At 40.8% G+C, this 18,674-nt stretch overlaps 1 protein-coding gene across 4 annotated transcripts in view; it reads left to right on the top strand.

Moving 5' to 3' along the window:
* The window catches only part of OTUD7A (OTU deubiquitinase 7A), a 114,542-nt gene that overhangs the window by 58,612 nt on the left and 37,256 nt on the right, over window positions 1-18,674 (top strand). For all 4 annotated transcript variants that reach the window (XM_048317286.1, XM_048317287.1, XM_048317288.1 and 1 more), the window contains 3 exons: window positions 3,657-3,789; window positions 10,636-10,792; window positions 11,976-12,130. In XM_048317286.1, coding sequence (XP_048173243.1) covers window positions 12,046-12,130 — 85 coding nt within the window. In that variant the 5' untranslated portion in view covers window positions 3,657-3,789; window positions 10,636-10,792; window positions 11,976-12,045. The remainder of the gene's footprint in view (window positions 1-3,656; window positions 3,790-10,635; window positions 10,793-11,975; window positions 12,131-18,674) is intronic.

Raw genomic sequence — 18,674 nt, 5'->3', positions numbered from 1 at the left:
CTGAATTTCAGAAGTTCAATCCTGCTGCTATTTTTAGGGTACTTGTAAGAGAGAGAACTTTCTCATCAGTCTGTCACTGAAGCTGTGGGATGAACCAATTGAGGGGATCAGTATTTTTAAGAGGAACTTGGAAAAATCACCATTATGTGTTTTGCCTTGATGTGAGGAACAATGTAACGTGCAGAGTAACAGACAGTCAAGCCTTGTGTTTAAAATAGCAGCTGAATTGTCTCCATCAAGGCATGGATGTGCTGCAGACTCCATTTTTAAAGACTGTACTGAACCCTTAATCGCTGACTGTGCACTTGACATACAATTAAGCATTTGAGCTTTTCCCTAATCTCTGTGTACAAGAATATAAAGGATGCTTGGAGACTTGTATCAGTAAGACTGTTTATACAGAGCTCATACTGCTAACACTTTTGATGTCCTTTAAGCTTCTATCTTCATATCCCTGTCAGCTCAATCCACTGCACACATTTTCTGAGTCAAATTGGCATAAGCCAGGAAGAGGAGAAATGTGTTCACATGCAAGAACACTGGCCACAGTAAGACTTTTTTCTAGCTAGAGGAGAAATCCTTTCCTTCATCAGTAACTTGTGACAGATTCTAGAGACTTAGGACACAGATAAAGCAATAGGTGTTTCTCATGTAGTGATCATAAAGAAATTTCAAGTGATGAAGGTTCAGAAGAAAAAGAAACTGAGTTTGTGCCAGCACTTCAGACTGTGCTCAAGAACTTGTCTTCGAAAATTTAGATCATTGAGGTGCTGCCTTACTCTGGGCGTGAAAACCCCTTCCTTCAGGGGATCTTATTATTATTTCTTGAATATTACTGCTTCCCTATTATTAGAGATATCTTCTCCCTCATATGTTCCTTGGGCTACAGTAAATAATTGCAAAGAACCAATGAGCAGTGAGCAAGGCCTTGTAGTGAATGTAGGATTTGCACTGAAGAAGCCAAGTCTTGACAGAATCTAAGCACAAAGCTGATGTAACAGAAGGTGATGATTTATGTCTGGACTTACAGCTACTTCAGTGTGCATGTATGTAACAAAAATAATGGAAGCAAGCACACAATTGAGGTGTGCTCACTCTTGGGGAGATGCTGATCCACATTCAACAGAATATTGGCAGAGGTTTTCAGCAGTGTGCAGCTGATCCTAAGCTGCTGAGAAAATTGTAGGAAGTATTTCAGTCCTGTGTCAGAAGCAGAAGTGTAAAATGGAACCCCTTTTGAGTTCAGAACAAGCAGTGCATGAGAGTCTTGGAAGAGAATTGAGGTATTTCTAAAAACTGAGTGGAGGAAGCTTCTTCATCTCCTTGTTAGTGACTATTTTGAAATGTCAAATAAAAGTAGAGGAAAATGAGTTATTGTGGATATTCATTCTTAACAAAGAACATCTCTGCTCTCTGTCCTCAGCTGATTTTGTCTCAGACTCTTACCTTCTAAAGACCTGTTGGAGATTGAGCTCTTTGATTTGCAATACATATGTAGCATCTTCAGTCTGTGTTTCAATTTCTTTTCTAACTTCACATAGAAGCTGTTGCAGGGACCATGCAAAGGTAAAAAGATAAATTCAAAATTTGTGCCCAGAATGATGAAAGAATTGCAACTGAAATTCCATCCTGAACCTTTTCATATCTCATGATAGTTTTATTCTGAGCTTTTATATCTCTGTGTATTTTGTTGTAGACCAAGTTGGGGTCATGTAGGGATCATTCTTAGTTTCTTGGCCCACTATACTGGGGAATACAGCAGAGTAAGCAGTATTTAGGGTTGATCTTAAACTGGTGAAGCTCCAGTGTATGTGTGAGAAAGGCTGAAAAGGGCTGAGCTATGTGCATGTCCTTGTGCCCTGACCATCACAGTATCCATGGTAATCATTTAGATAACTTATTTACAACTGCAAGCTAATTTTTATTTTATTTTAAATGGTATATTGTGATATAATAAAATATCTACTGCAAGCACATTGGCTGAGTCCTCTTTCAACAGAAGAAGTCAGCTGAGTGTTGGGAAGTGTTTATTATTCTGTGCAGCAGATGTGTTGAACAAAACTATAAAAATGTTTCAGTTGTTGTTTGTTAACATGTAGTTGAGAAAAAAGGAATATACTTTGCTTGTTTATTTCCAGGGCAGTGATAAAAGTTACATCTCCTTAGCAGAAGCATCATCATTTGGCTTTGAGGGCTGGATATCAGAGTTTTTAGTTATTTCCCTGGAGCTAATGGGAGTTTCATAGAGTAGATATTTTAGTTTGTTAATATTGTATAACTGGAAATGTGGAGGCATATTCACACTCGATGGTTATTTCTATACCCTGCAGTCCAAGCATCCTTGAAAGTGTTAAGAGTTATTAAAGGTTGCTTCTGTGAGTTGAGGGTTTTACAGCTGTTTTTTTAGGTTCCCTGAGGGTGATGAAGAGAGGGTCACAGGTGAATGTGGTTTGACTGCATTTCCTTTGCAGTGTATGAAATGATGTTTTTTATGTCGTTATGAATTTTGAAATAATTTGCTTCAGTGTGAGGGTATCTGTGGTGTGCTACATTCATAAGTGAGTTCCAACAAAGAATTGAAGATAATACTTTGGTCAGATTTATGGTTCTTGCATGGAAATATGTCACAGTGAAGAAAAAAAAGGTAAGAATCTTATTAAGTCCTATATATTATTTCACATACACCTGAGTTAGAGTTGGGTACATTAACAATTGTTAATTTAGGTACTTAACTCATGTTACAGTTGAGTTGTCACACAGACAACTGGGAGGTTTTGCATAAAAACCATTATCTACGGAGATTTGGTTACTTGTGTATGTATTCTAGGAAATAACGAGAAATAACGTTATGTTCTGCTTTTGTATTCTAATTCTCACAAATTTGTAAAAATGTGGACCTTGTTATAGTTTTGCCTGTTTTAAAAGCATTAGCAGAAGGAATGTTTTCCATGATAAAAAGATTTGGGCAGATATCTGTTAAATCCTGATTTTGGTGGGGTTAGGCCCAGTTACAACGGTATGAGTTTTGTGAATGGATTAAAATACCAGAAACAGTAAAACTGATTGTAAGTGCCTTTTAGAATAAGGTGAAGCTTATAGTAATTGGATTATGTATTTTCAAGCAGCAGGATTTATTCTTAAGATATAGGAGTAGATTATATGTAAACAGAACTGCTGTCTCTTTTAAAAATAAATAAACCCCATGAAATGGTGTTCCTTCTTTCTTCATGTGCTCATCTCTTTTTTTTTCATCAAAAAGAATGGCTATCCTGATTGAGTCTTCTCCTGGATATCTCTATATTAGTTCATTGCCTTAGATTTTGGAAGCTTATGAGAAGAAAACTTTCAAAACTGTATTTGATGAAACTTAGGACAAAGAACTGTTAGAGGAAATTCCAAGTGCAAGTTGCCATTTTCATGTAGGAGAGCCATAAGGATATTTTTGTACATTCATAATTCTTTTTTTATTAATTGTCTGGGTTGTGCCCAAGTAATATTCCTAATGCAAATTACTGTACGTGGTACTTTATCTGCATTAAGAGTAGTACCCTTTAGGCTTCTCAGGTCAAAGGTAAAGTCGATTTTGGCAGTTATTATTATTCAAATAGCAGAAGTGTAATGATTGATATACTGCTTCTTTTTCTTTTTTCTTACAGATTTCTCAGGGGACAAAATTTTGCTTATTCATACCTTCTACTGTGGCAAAAATGGATTCTTTTCCTCACCAAAAACCAGCAGCATAACACCCATCCAACACCTGCCTCAAGGAACTCTTATTTAAAGTCTATTGTAAGTCAAAATAATCACTTGCTTAAAGGTAGCTTTAATCAGCTGTGCATCTATTTACAGCTCAGGACCCAGCAGCCTTCCCAGGAGCGCTAATCTGAGCAGCGTGGCTTTGCTGCAGCAGCTGTTCGCTCTTGAGTGGCAGCAGAGGAGGCAGGAGGCGGCTGCGGGGCAGGGCTCGGGCTGAGCTGCTGCCTGCCCGCGGCTCCGGTGTCACCCGGGTGTCCCCTCAGGACCGGGCTGCGGGGCAGGGCTCGGGCTGAGCTGCTGCCTGCCCGCGGCTCCGGTGTCACCCGGGTGTCCCCTCAGGACCGGGCTGCGGGGCAGGGCTCGGGCTGAGCTGCTGCCTGCCCGCGGCTCCGGTGTCACCCGGGTGTCCCCTCAGGACCGGGCTGCGGGGCAGGGCTCGGGCTGAGCTGCTGCCTGCCCGCGGCTCCGGTGTCACCCGGGTGTCCCCTCAGGACCGGGCTGCGGGGCAGGGCTCGGGCTGAGCTGCTGCCTGCCCGCGGCTCCGGTGTCACCCGGGTGTCCCCTCAGGACCGGGCTGCGGGGCAGGGCTCGGGCTGAGCTGCTGCCTGCCCGCGGCTCCGGTGTCACCCGGGTGTCCCCTCAGGACCGGGCTGCGGGGCAGGGCTCGGGCTGAGCTGCTGCCTGCCCGCGGCTCCGGTGTCACCCGGGTGTCCCCTCAGGACCGGGCTGCGGGGCAGGGCTCGGGCTGAGCTGCTGCCTGCCCGCGGCTCCGGTGTCACCCGGGTGTCCCCTCAGGACCGGGCTGCGGGGCAGAGCAGACCCAGTCTGTGGGGTGAGGCCCCGATGACACCGGCTGATCAGGAAGTTGATCTGCATTGCAAATGACGGCTCAGCCTCCTGTTGCTATGACAATTGATTTCAGACGTCGAAGTGTAGAAACGGGAGTGAAGAGCTCAAAATGCCGGGAACTGCAAGGAGTTCAGCTGGTGGTATTGGCTGTGGAGCTGAAAGCTTCTCGTGGTGCCCATAGGCCCAAGTCGGTCACTCCTAATGCAAGGCCGACTTGAAAAAATGTAATGAAACTCCACATTATAGATTTCCAAAAATGGCTGCTCAGAATTCATGCTTTACTTGCACTGAAGTTAGCTTTATGCAGCAGAGTATATGACAGATGTTTTTGGGAGAGAAAACTGTGTTAAGATTAGAGTTTCGGCCAGCATAGCTTCTTTATTTGAAAGAAGGATGGCATTTGGAGAAATACATTCAAAATTTCTATATAATACCTTCTTTCTGTAAAAGGACAAATCAATAAACGAGGAAAATGAGGGGGAAAAATAAGGAGAAAATTCCAAATGAGGAAGAAATCTAGTTTGTTTATGTTGGTTCTTTGGAGATATATTCTAGTAAAGGAGATGCATGTTACTTAATGAAACTGCATTTATAAGAGGCCTCAGATTAACATCTGAAAGCCTAATTGTTATCTTTTCAGTGTGGTATAATACTGCCTACTTCTTTATCACTCTTATAGATAAAAGAATAATTAATACTTGAATTTATTTTAAAATTAAGGTATTTGTTCTAGAGAAATTCCAACTTTATCAGTGGCATTACATTTATCCTTTGCACAGCTGCTTTCTGTTAGAACACAATTAACACGCTATGAGGGCCCTTGTGAATAAAGTAAGGGAAATATTGTAATTGACTTACATTCATTCTTCATGTCGTATTTTATCTTGTTATCTATATCATGTTTTCTTGTTTGAAAAAAAATACTATAGCAATGGTGGCGTTTTATCCTGAAAGAATACTGATGCAGAGATGTAGAAGATCCTTACCTGAAAAGGCTCTGTCTCTTGCTTGGTTTATTCCAGTTCAGGACCCTAGTTTCATCTGTGATATTGTTTTCCTTCTGAGAATGTAATCACTCTTAAGTAAGAAAAACAGTGTTATGAAAACTGTCTGAAGTTCCATGAAAATTGGAACCTCCATGAAAGTTGTGTCCTTTATTATAGTTCTATCTTGAAATAATTCAAATATGTTAGCAAATAGTAGACACTTTAAATAGCCTTTCTGAAAATTGAAATGTAGCTGCATTTTTAAAATATACTCTGGTTGGTCCCTGAACCTTGATGATATTTATCCTAGAACTGGACTTAAAATACTTGAACAGTTTTCTTGGATAGCTCTTCTTTGATGGTTCCCACAGAGCCAAGGATTCTTCAGCATAGCTTGTTTCTTTCTCTACTTTTTCCACTTCTGTGGCTAAAGTATCTGCTCAGAACTTGTCTACACAAGATACCAGGAAAAATTTATGCAAATCAACTAAATGTAGGAATTTGAAGGGGGCAGCTTAAATCCCACCAAGTTCCTGTGTGCACTATCCCATTCATAATTAAAGTGGCCTCCAGTGAATTCAGTTTAATTCACTTCGAAGGCAAGATGAGCCAAACCAAATTAAGGCCAGCATTTTATTCACAGATGAAAGTGTTTGCAAAGGAATTTAATGGACATAGACAAATCCAGTAAATTAATTGGGTTAATTTTCCTGAGTTCCATTGTGTAGATAAAACCTTGGTAGTAATGTCTGATTTGAGCTTTTAGTTTTCTTCTTTCTTGTTCTTCTCCTTTTGTTCCTATTACTCTGATATTTTAGACTTGAGAAGGTAGATGGCCCTCACCAAATGCTGCCTTGTAATTTTACTGTGTTTTGAGAGTCCACATTTTAACATATAAATTCCCCACTTTGCCATCAGGTCTAGTTCACAGTTACCTTTTGTTTAGGCAATTACCATTGATCTGTCTTCTTCAACTAATGCCTTTTAATCCAGTTAACAGAAAAAAATACCATGTCCACTTTCTTAAGTGACCTGCATTAACTACCACTTTCCTTATAGCTGCTGTTCTCTTCCTAAACAAATCTTCTCTACTGAACTTGATTATTTAGTTAGAGATTTTTGCTTAATAGTTTAACCTAATAAAGAGTGGTTTAATTTCCTAATATTGTCAGGATCGTAGAATTATGGCATTTCCCATCAATCATGGCCTCTCAGAAAGAATTCCCTTCAAAGTCTCAAACTGTGCATGAAGAGGGTCTTTCTGCCTTCTCAGCCAGTCCAAGCAGCAGGAACATTGCACCCAGGAGTGACTACCTGTGTCCATTGCCAGACCAGCTGAGAGCCAGCAGTGATAAACAGGCCCTGAGCTCTGTCACACTGCAGGGGTGTAAAAACAGCCTGCGGGGAGCTGGTTTAATGCAATCACTGGGTGTCTCTCCATTGGTTTCCCAGAGCACCAAGACTGTGCATCTTATTGATGGTTCTTATTTCATCCTTCCTTTAAAAATTAGGAAAGTGAAAGATCTTAGGTGCAGCTTAGTCGTTCTGTCTTCCCAAGGATTTGTCCAGTGTGTGCTGTTCTCTCTCTGTTCCTCACTTTGGATTTGTCAGCTGTGTCTGTTCTGGATGCATGGGATTTGTTTTAACATGGTTGCTTTTGCTTCATTAGTTAGCCCTATGCATATCTGTAAGCTTCTGTAGCAAAAAAAAGTAGTTCATGTCATTTAACTGGGTGAAGCTATTTGATTTTGAAGAAGTTAAATTTAGATTCAGGTGCAGACTATTTACTTCCAAGTATGGCTCAGCTTTGAGAGAGAGGTACTTTAAGGAGAGGAGAAGATCAAATATAACTGAGATTGTGCTAAACTGATTTCAAGTCCTATTAGCCCATCTTAACATTTCAAACTAATCAGTATCTCCTCTTTAAATACTTTAAAAATGCTTTTTCTTATAATATACAACAAACTATCCAATTTCACTGCCTCTTGTATTTGCACTGTATAAATAAGAATTTATTTAGGGAAGAAATTTGGCCAGAAAGTGATTGAAAACCAAGGTCTTCCTGTATTTTGACTGTCAAGATGTTTCAATTTACATTCAGTTCAAAGTTTGTGTGTCAGGTGTGACCCATTTGAAATGAAAACTGCAGGTGTCCGTGGTGTTACCCACAGGAGGAGTGGTGCTCCTGGACAGGTGGTGTGAGGTGAATGGTTGTGTTAGATTGCTCCACGTGTATTTAAAGTGTAAGTTGTGTTAATGCTTTGAGAAGCCATCAAGAGCAAAGGTGGTGCTGATGGTTCCTTAGGTGAGGAAAGATCAAATCCATCTGGGGAGAACAGTGGTTCTGAGAGCCACCTGCCTTCTGAGTCAGTGCCTCCTTTAGAATTGATAATTTATTTTCTTTTTTGCTTACTTTTTACACTTCCATCTGGGTGGGTTTTCACAGATGATAGTAGTTTTGTGGTAAAAATAATATCTTTAAGACTTTTTCCATTGGGTTTTGTTCTTGTTGGTTTGTTTTAATCTAATCTAGAGAGCTGAGCAAACAACTTCCATGGGGGAAAAACAGTGTTAATTCAAATGTATGCAGAGAGGATCCTGCAAACTCTTCTCTTTGCTTCCAGAGTGTGGATTCTATGAGGTAATTTTGAGGTGAGGGTGACGTCATAAATGCAGAGCTTGGTCTTGTCTTTTGCTCTTAGAAGGATGTCTTTTTTTACTGTTGAAAATACTGAAGTAATGCTGATCCTGAGACAACTCATGAATTGGCTTCTCCAAGCTGATATGCACTTCAGCTCCCCAAACTTACGAGCACTCCAGCCCCCACACAGTGACTGTACTTGAGTGCCCAGCTGGTGCATTTTAGATTAACACCATTATGCTACTGAGTCACTTCTGGTGGTGATCTGAAATGCACCAATGCTTTGTATCATCTCTGGCAGGTTTCTTTACTTTGATCGGTATGCTTCTGTCCTGCTGGCTAAGATTCATTTCATTCTTTCTTGTAGTCACTAAAGAAATTAGTTGTACTCGGTTTCTGGTGATCTTTTTGTACAGATTAGTACTGTTGTGTACACTGCATCTATGTATGAGTGTTTGTTAAAAATAAAAGTAGCATTTTTGTCCTGCGTTTGTATTGGAACAAATTCAGTTGAGACACAGCTTAGATGTCAAATTTGGCCATAATCCATTAAGGTAGTTCTCTTCCCAAAATGTCTGCATTCCTTTTTAACTAGTCTCCTCAGTATTTCCAGCTTTCCTTCTGTTGCTGTGTCTTCATTGGGATTACATTTTAGAAGTGTTTCCCTTGCACAGGGGTGATCCAGTGCAGTTTGTGGTCCTTCACTGGACTCACTCCAATATGTCCATGTCTTTCTTGTGTTGCGGATCCAGAAATGGACATAATATTCCAAACAAATCTCACCAAACCTGAATAGAGAGGAAAAGATCACCTCCCCTGCTATCCTCATGTGGCCCAAACATAATGATCCAGCTGTATAAATAGTATAAAAGCATAAATGTACAAGCAGTATGAAACATGCAGTGGTACAATGTAGAGGCCAGAAGAGTGTGAAGTGGGTAGGATCAGCAGCAGTGTAATTTACCTTTGTCCTGAAAAACATGGAACTGTGTAACCACAGAGCACAGGTCTGATGAGGAGCTGTGAGGGAGCTCGAGTTGTTTAGCCTGGAGAAAAAGGGACTGAGGGGCACCTTATTGCTCTGGCCTGAAAGGTTGTGGTGAGATAGGTGTCAGTCTCTTCTCCCAGGTAGCGGTGACAGGATGAGAGGAAATGGCATTAAGTAGCACCAAGGGAGATTTAGATTGGATATTAGGAAAATACTCTTTTACAGAAGAGTTGTAAAACACTGGAACAGACTGCTCAGGGAAGTGGTGGAGTCACCACCCCTAAGAAGTGTTCAAAAAATGTGTGGGTATGGCATTTGAGGACATGGTTCAGTGATGAACATAATGTTGGTGCTGGGCTGACCATTGGACTTGATGATCTTGTCAATCTATTTGGAATTTTTGGATGGCTGGGCTGAAGCCAGTTTGTATGAGGTTCAACAAGTCCAGGTGCCGGGTCCTGCCCTTGGCTCACACCAACCCCTGCAGTGCCACAGGCTGGGGCAGAGGGGCTGGAAAGCTGCAGAAGGCCCTGGAGGTGCTGGTCAACAGCAGCTGAACACGAGCCAGGTATGCCCAGGTGGCCAAGAAGGCCAATGGCACCTGGCCTGTACCAGCAATGCTGTGACAACAGGACCAGGGCAGTGATTGTCCCTCAGTACTGGGCACTGGTGAGGCCACACCGCGAGTACTGTGTCCAGTTCTGGGCCTCTCATAACAGGAAGGACACTGAGGTGCTGGAGCAGGTCCAGAGAAGGGCAACAGAGCTGGAGAAGGGTGTAGACAGTAAGTCCTGCAAGAAATGGCTGGGGGAGCTGGGGGTGGTGAACTGGAGGAGGCTCAGGGGTGACCTTATCACTCTACAGCTCCCTTACAGGAGGGTGTACCCAGCTGGGGGTCAGGCTCTTCTCCCAGGCGACAGTGACGGGATGAGAGCACATGGCTTTAAGGTGCACCAGGAGAGGTTCTGGTTGGACATCAGAGGAATTTCTTCATGAAAATTGAAGTGGTCTGCTCAGGGAGGTGGTTGAGTCACTGTCCCTGAGGTGTTTAAGGAAAGAGGAAAGACTAGATGTGGCACTTACTGCCATGGTCTAGTTGACAAGGTAGTGTTTGGTCATAGGTTGGATTTGATCATCTCAGAGATCTTTTCAAGCCCAATTAGTTCTGTGATCTTAAAGGACTGTTCCAACTGTAACAATTCTATGATTCTGTGATTTTATATCCTGCAAACTTCTAGTTTGTTGCACTAAGTTGGGTTTAGTGGCCTCATGGATGAGGCCGAGGAGGACCCTACCCTCCTGGGGCATTCCATTTTTAAGGCTAAGTATAACCAGCTAATTACATATGAAGTAGGAAAGAACTATTTTTCATGTGGGGAACAGTGAAATTAATTGTTTTCCAATTTCTTTCGCAGTTTATTTCCGTGTAGCTGTCGTGCAAGCAAGAGCCAACCAACATCATCTGCTGCCAATAGAAAATCTCCATGCCAGCCCTTACCCTTGGCACGAGGTAAAGTTGCAACTGAGCCTGTGAGGAGGAATCAACAAGAAAAATCCAATTCATGCTCAAAGGTAAACTTTGACCAATGAATAGCAAGCATGAAAGTAAAACATGCTTTTCCTTATGTTGTGTATTGTTCCATTTCATCCTGTTTTCTTTGCTTTACACTATTTCTGCAGTGGTGCAGGCAGGGTTGAAGTATGGGAATAATACCCTTAGGATAATTGTTTTAAATTCCAGCTGTTGTAATCAACTTCTCTTCTAGTGCCTGCTTTAATTTCTATTTTATGTTTATAAAGAGCATTGCCTAGAAGGAGGAGGTTCCTGTTTTCAGGAACAAAATGTAGACGCAAAATGCAGTAGAGCAGATATATTTTTGTCAGCCATGGATTTGGCAAGAAAAATTCCCATGCCAGACACTGTCACATTTCACTTGGGGCAAAACATGATCTGCTTCCTAACAGGTCCCTGGGTGATCATGCACCCTAGTAAGATTGTCCCCCACAGACGGCTCATAACCACAGTAAAAACTGTTCAGCAGCTACAGTAGTGGTCACCAATAAAAGAAAATAAACCAAATAAACCTCATAAATTACTGTAACATCAGTCCCCTCCCAGCCTCTTGCCCACCCCAGCCTATTTACTGTAGGGGCAGAGTAGGAAACTGAGGCAGCCTGTTTGTTTGGCTGTGTAAGCTCTGCTCACTAATAATAAAATACTGATGTATTATCAACACTGGGTTAGCCACAGTTCTAGAAAGGGAATGAAGAAAATTAACTCCATCCCAGGCAGACCCAGCACAGCAGAGAGTCTATAAATTACAGCAGCTGTATTGACAAGGCAAATAAAAGAACAAATCCTAAGCTCTGCTGTGTGTGTGTTAGTATTAGTAAGGCAAAAGAGTTCTAGACATTCAAATCCTTGCTAAATTTCAGTTTATGAGCAGTGACAATGATATGGTGATTGTGGTTTTAATAAACTGATCTTGGAGTCAAGTTGCAAAGCTATTATGAGCTGCACATAAGAAAAACCAATAAAAATATGAAATATTAAGATAGAGAAAACCTTCCAGTATGAGTGATCAGCAGCTCTAGGCTAAGGTAGAGATGGATGACAAGTGCTGCTTATTTTAATATGCTGTAATTTGTATGGTTTAGCTTTTTTAAAAAGTCTTGTTTGGGGAATAGAGGAAAAATGTGGTTTACATCACCTTGGGAGTGTATTCTAAACCCTGTTTCTTTTTCTCCTTGACAGATGGAGACCTTTTAGCCAGCCAGTGAATCCAACTGCTGCTGCATGTCTGGCAGCACCTCTGAATGATCACATGACTCTTGATATGGATGCAGTCCTGTCAGACTTTGTTCGGTCCACAGGGGCAGAACCAGGTCTGGCAAGAGACTTACTAGAAGGTAAACTTTTGGGACACAACCGTTTCCTGTGTTCACTGCTTGCTTAAATCAAGAACCAGTCATAACAAGGGAGCTCTGGTCTGTGGAAACAGATATTTCTTAGTAGTTTTACCAAGTCCACTCTTGTAATAAGCTGACCATAGATTATAGTAAGGCAGGTGTTTTTAACAAAAGTCTTAAAGACTTCTTAGTATTAGATTGCTATGTTTTAAGTTATTAAGAGTCAAGTCCTAAATGTTTGTATGTTAGGGAGAGAAGGGAGGAGACTTTAGAATTTTCATATTCAGCTGCCTGAAAGTAGTTGTACAAGTTTCTCAGGTCACTGTTTTTAGTCTGAAGTTGAGTCTGAAAGGGACTTACTGTACAGTGATAGACACACCAGAGGTATTTTTGGGTGCCGGTGGTTAATATGCATACCTGAACTCCACAGCATGGGAGTCAAGTGGCTAGGTTGAAAAACAACTGCAAGAAGCTGTGTCAGAAAAATAACTGTCTTGTTTATTTATTTTGTTGTAGTTGTTTTAGGTTTATAGGCTTAAAAGTGGAAAGACACCATTGATATTTGAGGGCATTTTGTAATAGTTGGGTTTGTTTATTTCTTCTCATGTGGGCTGACAATAATTGTGAAGATGGGAGGTTGGAAAAAAGTAGATGATATCTGTAAATTGCAAGGTGGTTCTGTGGGCTTGAAACTTCCGTACTGGACTTGCTGCCTGAGAGGTTTGGGGTTTGGTTTATTTTTTTTATCTTAATGTGGTCTAAGAAATTGTGTTAAATCGAAGCAACTACTGAACAGCTACAGCAGACCTAAAAGTGTACCTCATGTTATGTATCTCCTTTTTGCAAGAGCTGTTTCACTTTATGTATGCTGAAAGTTTTTCATTTTGTGGTGAGTTCTTCCTTAACTCTGGGCTTTTCAGTAATAAGGTGTAATAGATTATTAACACAGAGATGCACACAGTTCTGCAGCATTTCCCAAGTCGTTTGATATGTGAAATAAAACCTTGGAATACCTAGCAAGGAATATTAGCATAGGCTTGCTATATTTAAGAGCCCTCTGTTTTGTCTGACTGATTTGATCAACCTGTCATTCTCACCTAGTCTGTCTTAGTCTAATGGTCTTTTAGAAAAAGAACATGAGAAGATTTTTCTCAGCTGTATCAGGACAGATTGTCAGTTATTGTGCTGATAGAGCATTGCCAAAATTTTAAAGGGTTCCTACATATCAGCAGTCTTTCAGAAGAGTTACTTACCTTGATTTCCTTTCTATAAAGAACAATGTTTTCAAATAAATATCAAATAGAGTTTCTCTGTGTTGTACTTCTCATTTCTGTAGGTGAATAGTTCCACATCGAACATATTAACAAAGACATAAGCAATAAACAATCTAATTATTCTGACAGGCTAATAGACATATGCATCTGCCCCAAATTATTTCCTCCTACACAGGAATTTCTCGAAGTAAAATGAATTGTTGCTAGTTCTGAACAAGATGTGCTCAGAGAAACACTTCAGCACTTGTAGCTGTAGCTACATTTGATGTAACAGCTTCTAACATTGGTCATATCTTGTGCTGGGAGACAGTAATTGATGGAGTGGTTTCTCATTTGTTTAAAAAAGACACAACAGGGACTGTCTTTTGTAGTTGTCACAGCATGTCAGTTCTCTGTAAGCAGCACTGAAACCCATGAACTAGCTTCTTAACAATAATTGAAACAATATTCAGAAGAGCAGCCCCCCACCCTGTGGTGAACAGGCTGTAGTCAATCCCTTGCACCTGGCCTTGGAAGGATGATGTCCATAGTTACAATCAAACTTTGAAAACAGGTGTGCACAAATATTTCCCAGAAATTTCAAGGTTTGGTTGTTCGCAACCCTAAAAATGACTGTCATAGTGAATTTGGAGCAAAAATAAGCTTGTGTAGACCCTCATTTCCTTGTAACCACAAGTTTTGCTCAGATCTTCTGTGACCCCATAGCCCGCTGCACTATCTGACTCACTCAAAAATTCTATTTTTATAACTTGCTCAGACTGGATTTTCACATTGTGCTCCTATGGAGTAACACCACCTTTTCAGAGCTAATGCTGTTTCTTTTGTTCATCTTTGGGGGAAATTTCTTCAATTTCACTATCCTGTAGATAATCAAGGATACAAATTTCTGCTTTCTTACCCAATTATTTTAACATATTAATTGTTTTGCTTTGATTATGTCCTGCTACATCCACAGCACAATTATGCACAATACGTGTTGTTCGTCCTGGCAACAAATGGGTGAGTTAAACACACACTGACTGTTGTGCAAATAGCTAAAAAATCTATACATTGCATATAGGTTTTCTACATTGCCAGAAGCTGTCCTAAATGTTGGCTCAGTTGATGTTTCTATACTCTGCCTATCCTGCTGGTAAAATCCCTGTAGTTTTCTTTTGCTGAGCTTTTTATTGAGCACAGCTGCTTGTCTCTCTATCTCAGAAAACATTCTTCTGGTTGTGCTTGACATCTGTCTTTCAGAAAGTGCCCATTCTGCTTTTGAAATGAAGAGGCAAAGAGATTGAGAAAAATGATAGTTATGTAACAGCTTCATGGCTGGCATCTGGTATAAAAGTCTAATATTGGACGTCCATATTTATTAAGATGCTTACAGCTATTTAAAATTAATTATAAATTAATATTAATAAATTTCAATTACGTATCATTAGCTGTGCCAATTTTATGTTAGTGGATTATACACACATGCTAAACCATTTGTTCCGTAGAAAAGTTATTTTCCAGCTTTGCTTTCATTTTTGGATGATTACTTACCGAATCTTTCATGTTTAGTTTCCTACCTCTTAGAGATGTTTGTCACTTCCTGAGGTTTTTACCTTGTTTATGTGCTCTCAAGAACTGAAAGCACTGCTGTGTATGTGAGGTGATGGAGAGTAGAAATTACATTTTGTGAACCTTCACTGGGTCTCCCTTTTCAACCTTTCATTCTCAGCCTTTTTGCTGGTTTATAGAAAAACGGGCTAAAATAAAAGCCCTCAGTTGAGTGGTGAATATTGATAGCGCAATTTGACAATAAATGTGACCCAGGTGAAAGAAACAACAGTCTCAACAAAACAGTTTGAAAAGCAGCCCATTCTGGCAGACATGTGTATCACTGCTTTGGGCAGGAGTGAATGCAGAAAAGGATCAGCCTCGTGTCACAGAGAAGCAGGAGATCAGCTGCAAGACTCTACAGATGTCGCCTCTGTGTGTGCAAGGCACCTTCTAGTCACTGGGAAAACTCCTTTGCCTTGCTAAGCTTTGGGAAAGTTCTTAAGCATAAACTGAGAGCTCTGCATGGTGGAGAATTGATTTCTCTTCAGCTGTGTAAGCTCCAACTTTGCCAATGTCCAGGAATGAGGAGGGCATGTCCCTTTCCGTCCTGGACAGTCTGGGTTGGCACCTGGATTCTCTCACACATAGAATAGCAGTAATGCTGGTGGGTTTATGTATAATATACTTAAAATGTGGCCTAAAGCAGAAAGAAAACCTTGAAAGAAAGTAGTTTAATCTTTAAAACAAGTTGTGCTGTATCTGGTTTACAGTGCCAGGGCTGTAGGTGTGGATGAACTCAGAGATTACTGATAAATCAGGTAGAAAACAGCTCAGTTTTCAGGGAGCAGCAGGTGTGCAGGCAATGACCCCTGGAACAGAGGGGGAAGGCACAGGATGAAATACTTTAAATGCTAACAGTGTAGGCAGCCATCAGGTACTGGAGGATTTGTGAAATAATAATGCAAACTGATTCAAAAATAATATATTTAAGTGAAAGATTGCCCTTTGACTTGTATAAATGGTTTCATTTATTTATATAAATGATGTAGTATTTCATCATTATATAAAAATAACTGCTGTCTATTTCCAGCTGCAAACAGCACTTAATTTAGGGATACATAGCTGAACATGAACTCAGGAACTGGGAGATTGGCTTTCCAGTCATGAAGTGTGAGCAGTAAAGGTGACTGACCCCATGGAACGAGACAGAATTGCAGTACAGAGACATCTCCTCAAAGAACAATCTATACAAGCAGAATTCAAAGAAAAGCATGTAATTTGTAGAGAGGGAGAGAGACATTTACAGTGCTGTCATGTGATTGAGTGTACAAAACTAACTCCCCAAAAATAGTCTCTTTTTCTCCTCTCCCTCAGATGATTCCTTTTTTAGTTCTCTTGTGGAAGGCTTGGCAATGGGAAGAGGAAGCTGAGCTGCTACCAATGTCTCGTTAAACAGGGAGCAAAACTGTCATTTCCAGCTGCCTGTTCAGTTTAGAGCGTCTTTGCATTCTAGCAGAAAACGAGGCGTGTGTTAACAAAATGGCCTTGCTGTATTATTTTTCTTTGAGAACATGGACCAAAATTAAATCTTGTTTTAAAGCATATTGTCTAATTTTATCCTAGTTTTATATATTAGTTTTTCAGAAGGAAAAAAGCTGGTCTGGAGTTCTTACCTTTTGCCTGTAAGTATTTGTTAATCTACTTCATGCCAAACAGGAAGTGCCTGCATTTAAACTGAACTTGAGGATTGCTTTATTAGCAGTTGATTTGTAAAAACAGACTTCTTTGCATTAGCCTGGGGTGTTCCTGTGTTGCCTTCAAGTTGCACTTGCAGGTACATTTCATAGATACTGTCTTGATACTCAGCACCTTCCTTAGATGATTATTCTCCAACTGAAGTTAACTTGTTGCCCACTCAGTTGCTGTTGTCCCATAATGGCTGTATTCCATTGGGTCCATTGATCCTATTTCACTCTAGGCAGTGTTTCCTGTCCCTTTTAACATTTCCTTTGCTGTGCTGAAGTCCTGTCTATACATGTTGTTGCTGCAAGCTGCCTTTCATTGTGGTTCTTACTATTTAGATCTTTCCTAGTTCCCCATCTTGAATTGTATCCTTTCCAGCATTTTATTTATCATTAAATCAGGAATTTCTGGTGACCTTTCAAATGTTCTTTTTAACATATTGGAGTAGGTGGATATTTGAAAGCTTGGGGGGGAGGGGGAACTGTGTAATAGTTGTGTATTTGCTCTTCCTACTAATTAATGACAAAATCCTCTTGGTTTTCATTATATCTGATTTAAGAAGCGAAAGATGATAGATTTTTTAACTGTTACAACCCCACTAAGCTATAATGTTTTAGCCAAAACAGTACAAAGCAAAAAACCCAAAGACTAATATCATGTTGCTCTGGGGTTATAGCACTGGAGAATGCTCTTGTGAGACCCTACCTGGAGTGCTGCATCCAGCTTTGCTCCCCCAATGGAGCTCTCAGGACACGTCCAGCGGAGGCCGTGAAGATGCTCAGAGGGCTGGAGCACCTTTGCTATGACACCCTTGGGCTGTTGGGGAAGAGAAAGCTCTAGGAAGACCTTAGAGCACCTTCCAATACCTAAAGGGGCTCCAAGAGAGCTGGAGAGGGGCTTTTGACAAGAGCATGAGAGTGATAGCACAAGGGGGGATGGCTTCAAACTGAAAGAGGACAGGCTTAGATTAGATATTGGGAAGAAACTGTTCCCTGTAAGGGTGGTGACACCCTGGCTGGCACAGGTTGCCCAGAGAAGCTGTGGCTGCCCCATCCCTGGAAGTGTCCAAGGCCAGGTTGGATGGGGCTTGGAGCAACCTGGTCCCATGGAAGGTGTCCCTGCCCATGGCAGGGGGTTGGAATGAGATGATCTTTGAGGTCCCTTCCAACCTAAACCATTCTTTGAGTCTATAATTTTATGAATGCTGCTAAGGTGAATTCTAGTAGTGCTGTTCCTTAGCATTTTGTTTATTAACCCTCTGCTAATCTAGTTTGAGGTGGTAAGGCAAAAATGGGTAAGTGGCTTCTTAGACCATATATTGTTTTATCTAAATCTCTGGTTTTTCTTCAGGCTCATGATGCCTCCTGTTGTTATTCAAGCAACAATTATTTAGGGCAGAAGCTTCACAGTGTAGCTGTGTTTATTTTTGAATTTCCCTTTTATGTAGGCGTCTGCTATCTCTGACATTAAAACATCAGTACCAGCCTTCAGCCACAGGGTATCTTCTATTCCTTACTCAGCTGCACTTATTTTTTTGGTGTTTTGTTGTTTTTCCTCCAAACAAGAAGGACTTGGTTTCAAAGCAGAGACCTTTGAGTGCTGTTAAATTTCACACCTGCTGACTCACATAGCACATGTAGCTGTTCAGGAAGCAATTGCTCAGTAAGAGTGTTCTTTCTGTTCAGTCAGTGAATTGATTTGGTTCCAGCACCCTGATCATGTTTTCACTACCTGTGTTTTCTAATCAGCTTTGTGCTGCTCCAGCTTTTTTGCTGACTGATGTTCTCTGGCCATTCTGGAAGCCTTTCCTGCAAACCTACTGTGTTGGTGCTGGTTTGGAGCAATCAGGTTGTTACTGATACAGAGCTGCTAGTGACTTGTCATCTGATGTGATTGTGTGCACTGAAATAATGTTGTTATACCTCTGAAGTGCCTTTTAAAATACAATAATATGTCATGTAAACAAAGAAGCAGTCAGTGACCAAGGTGCATCAGAT

Source organism: Corvus hawaiiensis, chromosome 13 (genome assembly GCF_020740725.1).
Source record: "Corvus hawaiiensis isolate bCorHaw1 chromosome 13, bCorHaw1.pri.cur, whole genome shotgun sequence".
Classification (NCBI taxonomy): domain Eukaryota; kingdom Metazoa; phylum Chordata; class Aves; order Passeriformes; family Corvidae; genus Corvus; species Corvus hawaiiensis.
Note: the sequence above shows the minus strand (reverse complement) of the source record. Positions and strands in the feature narration are given on the sequence as shown.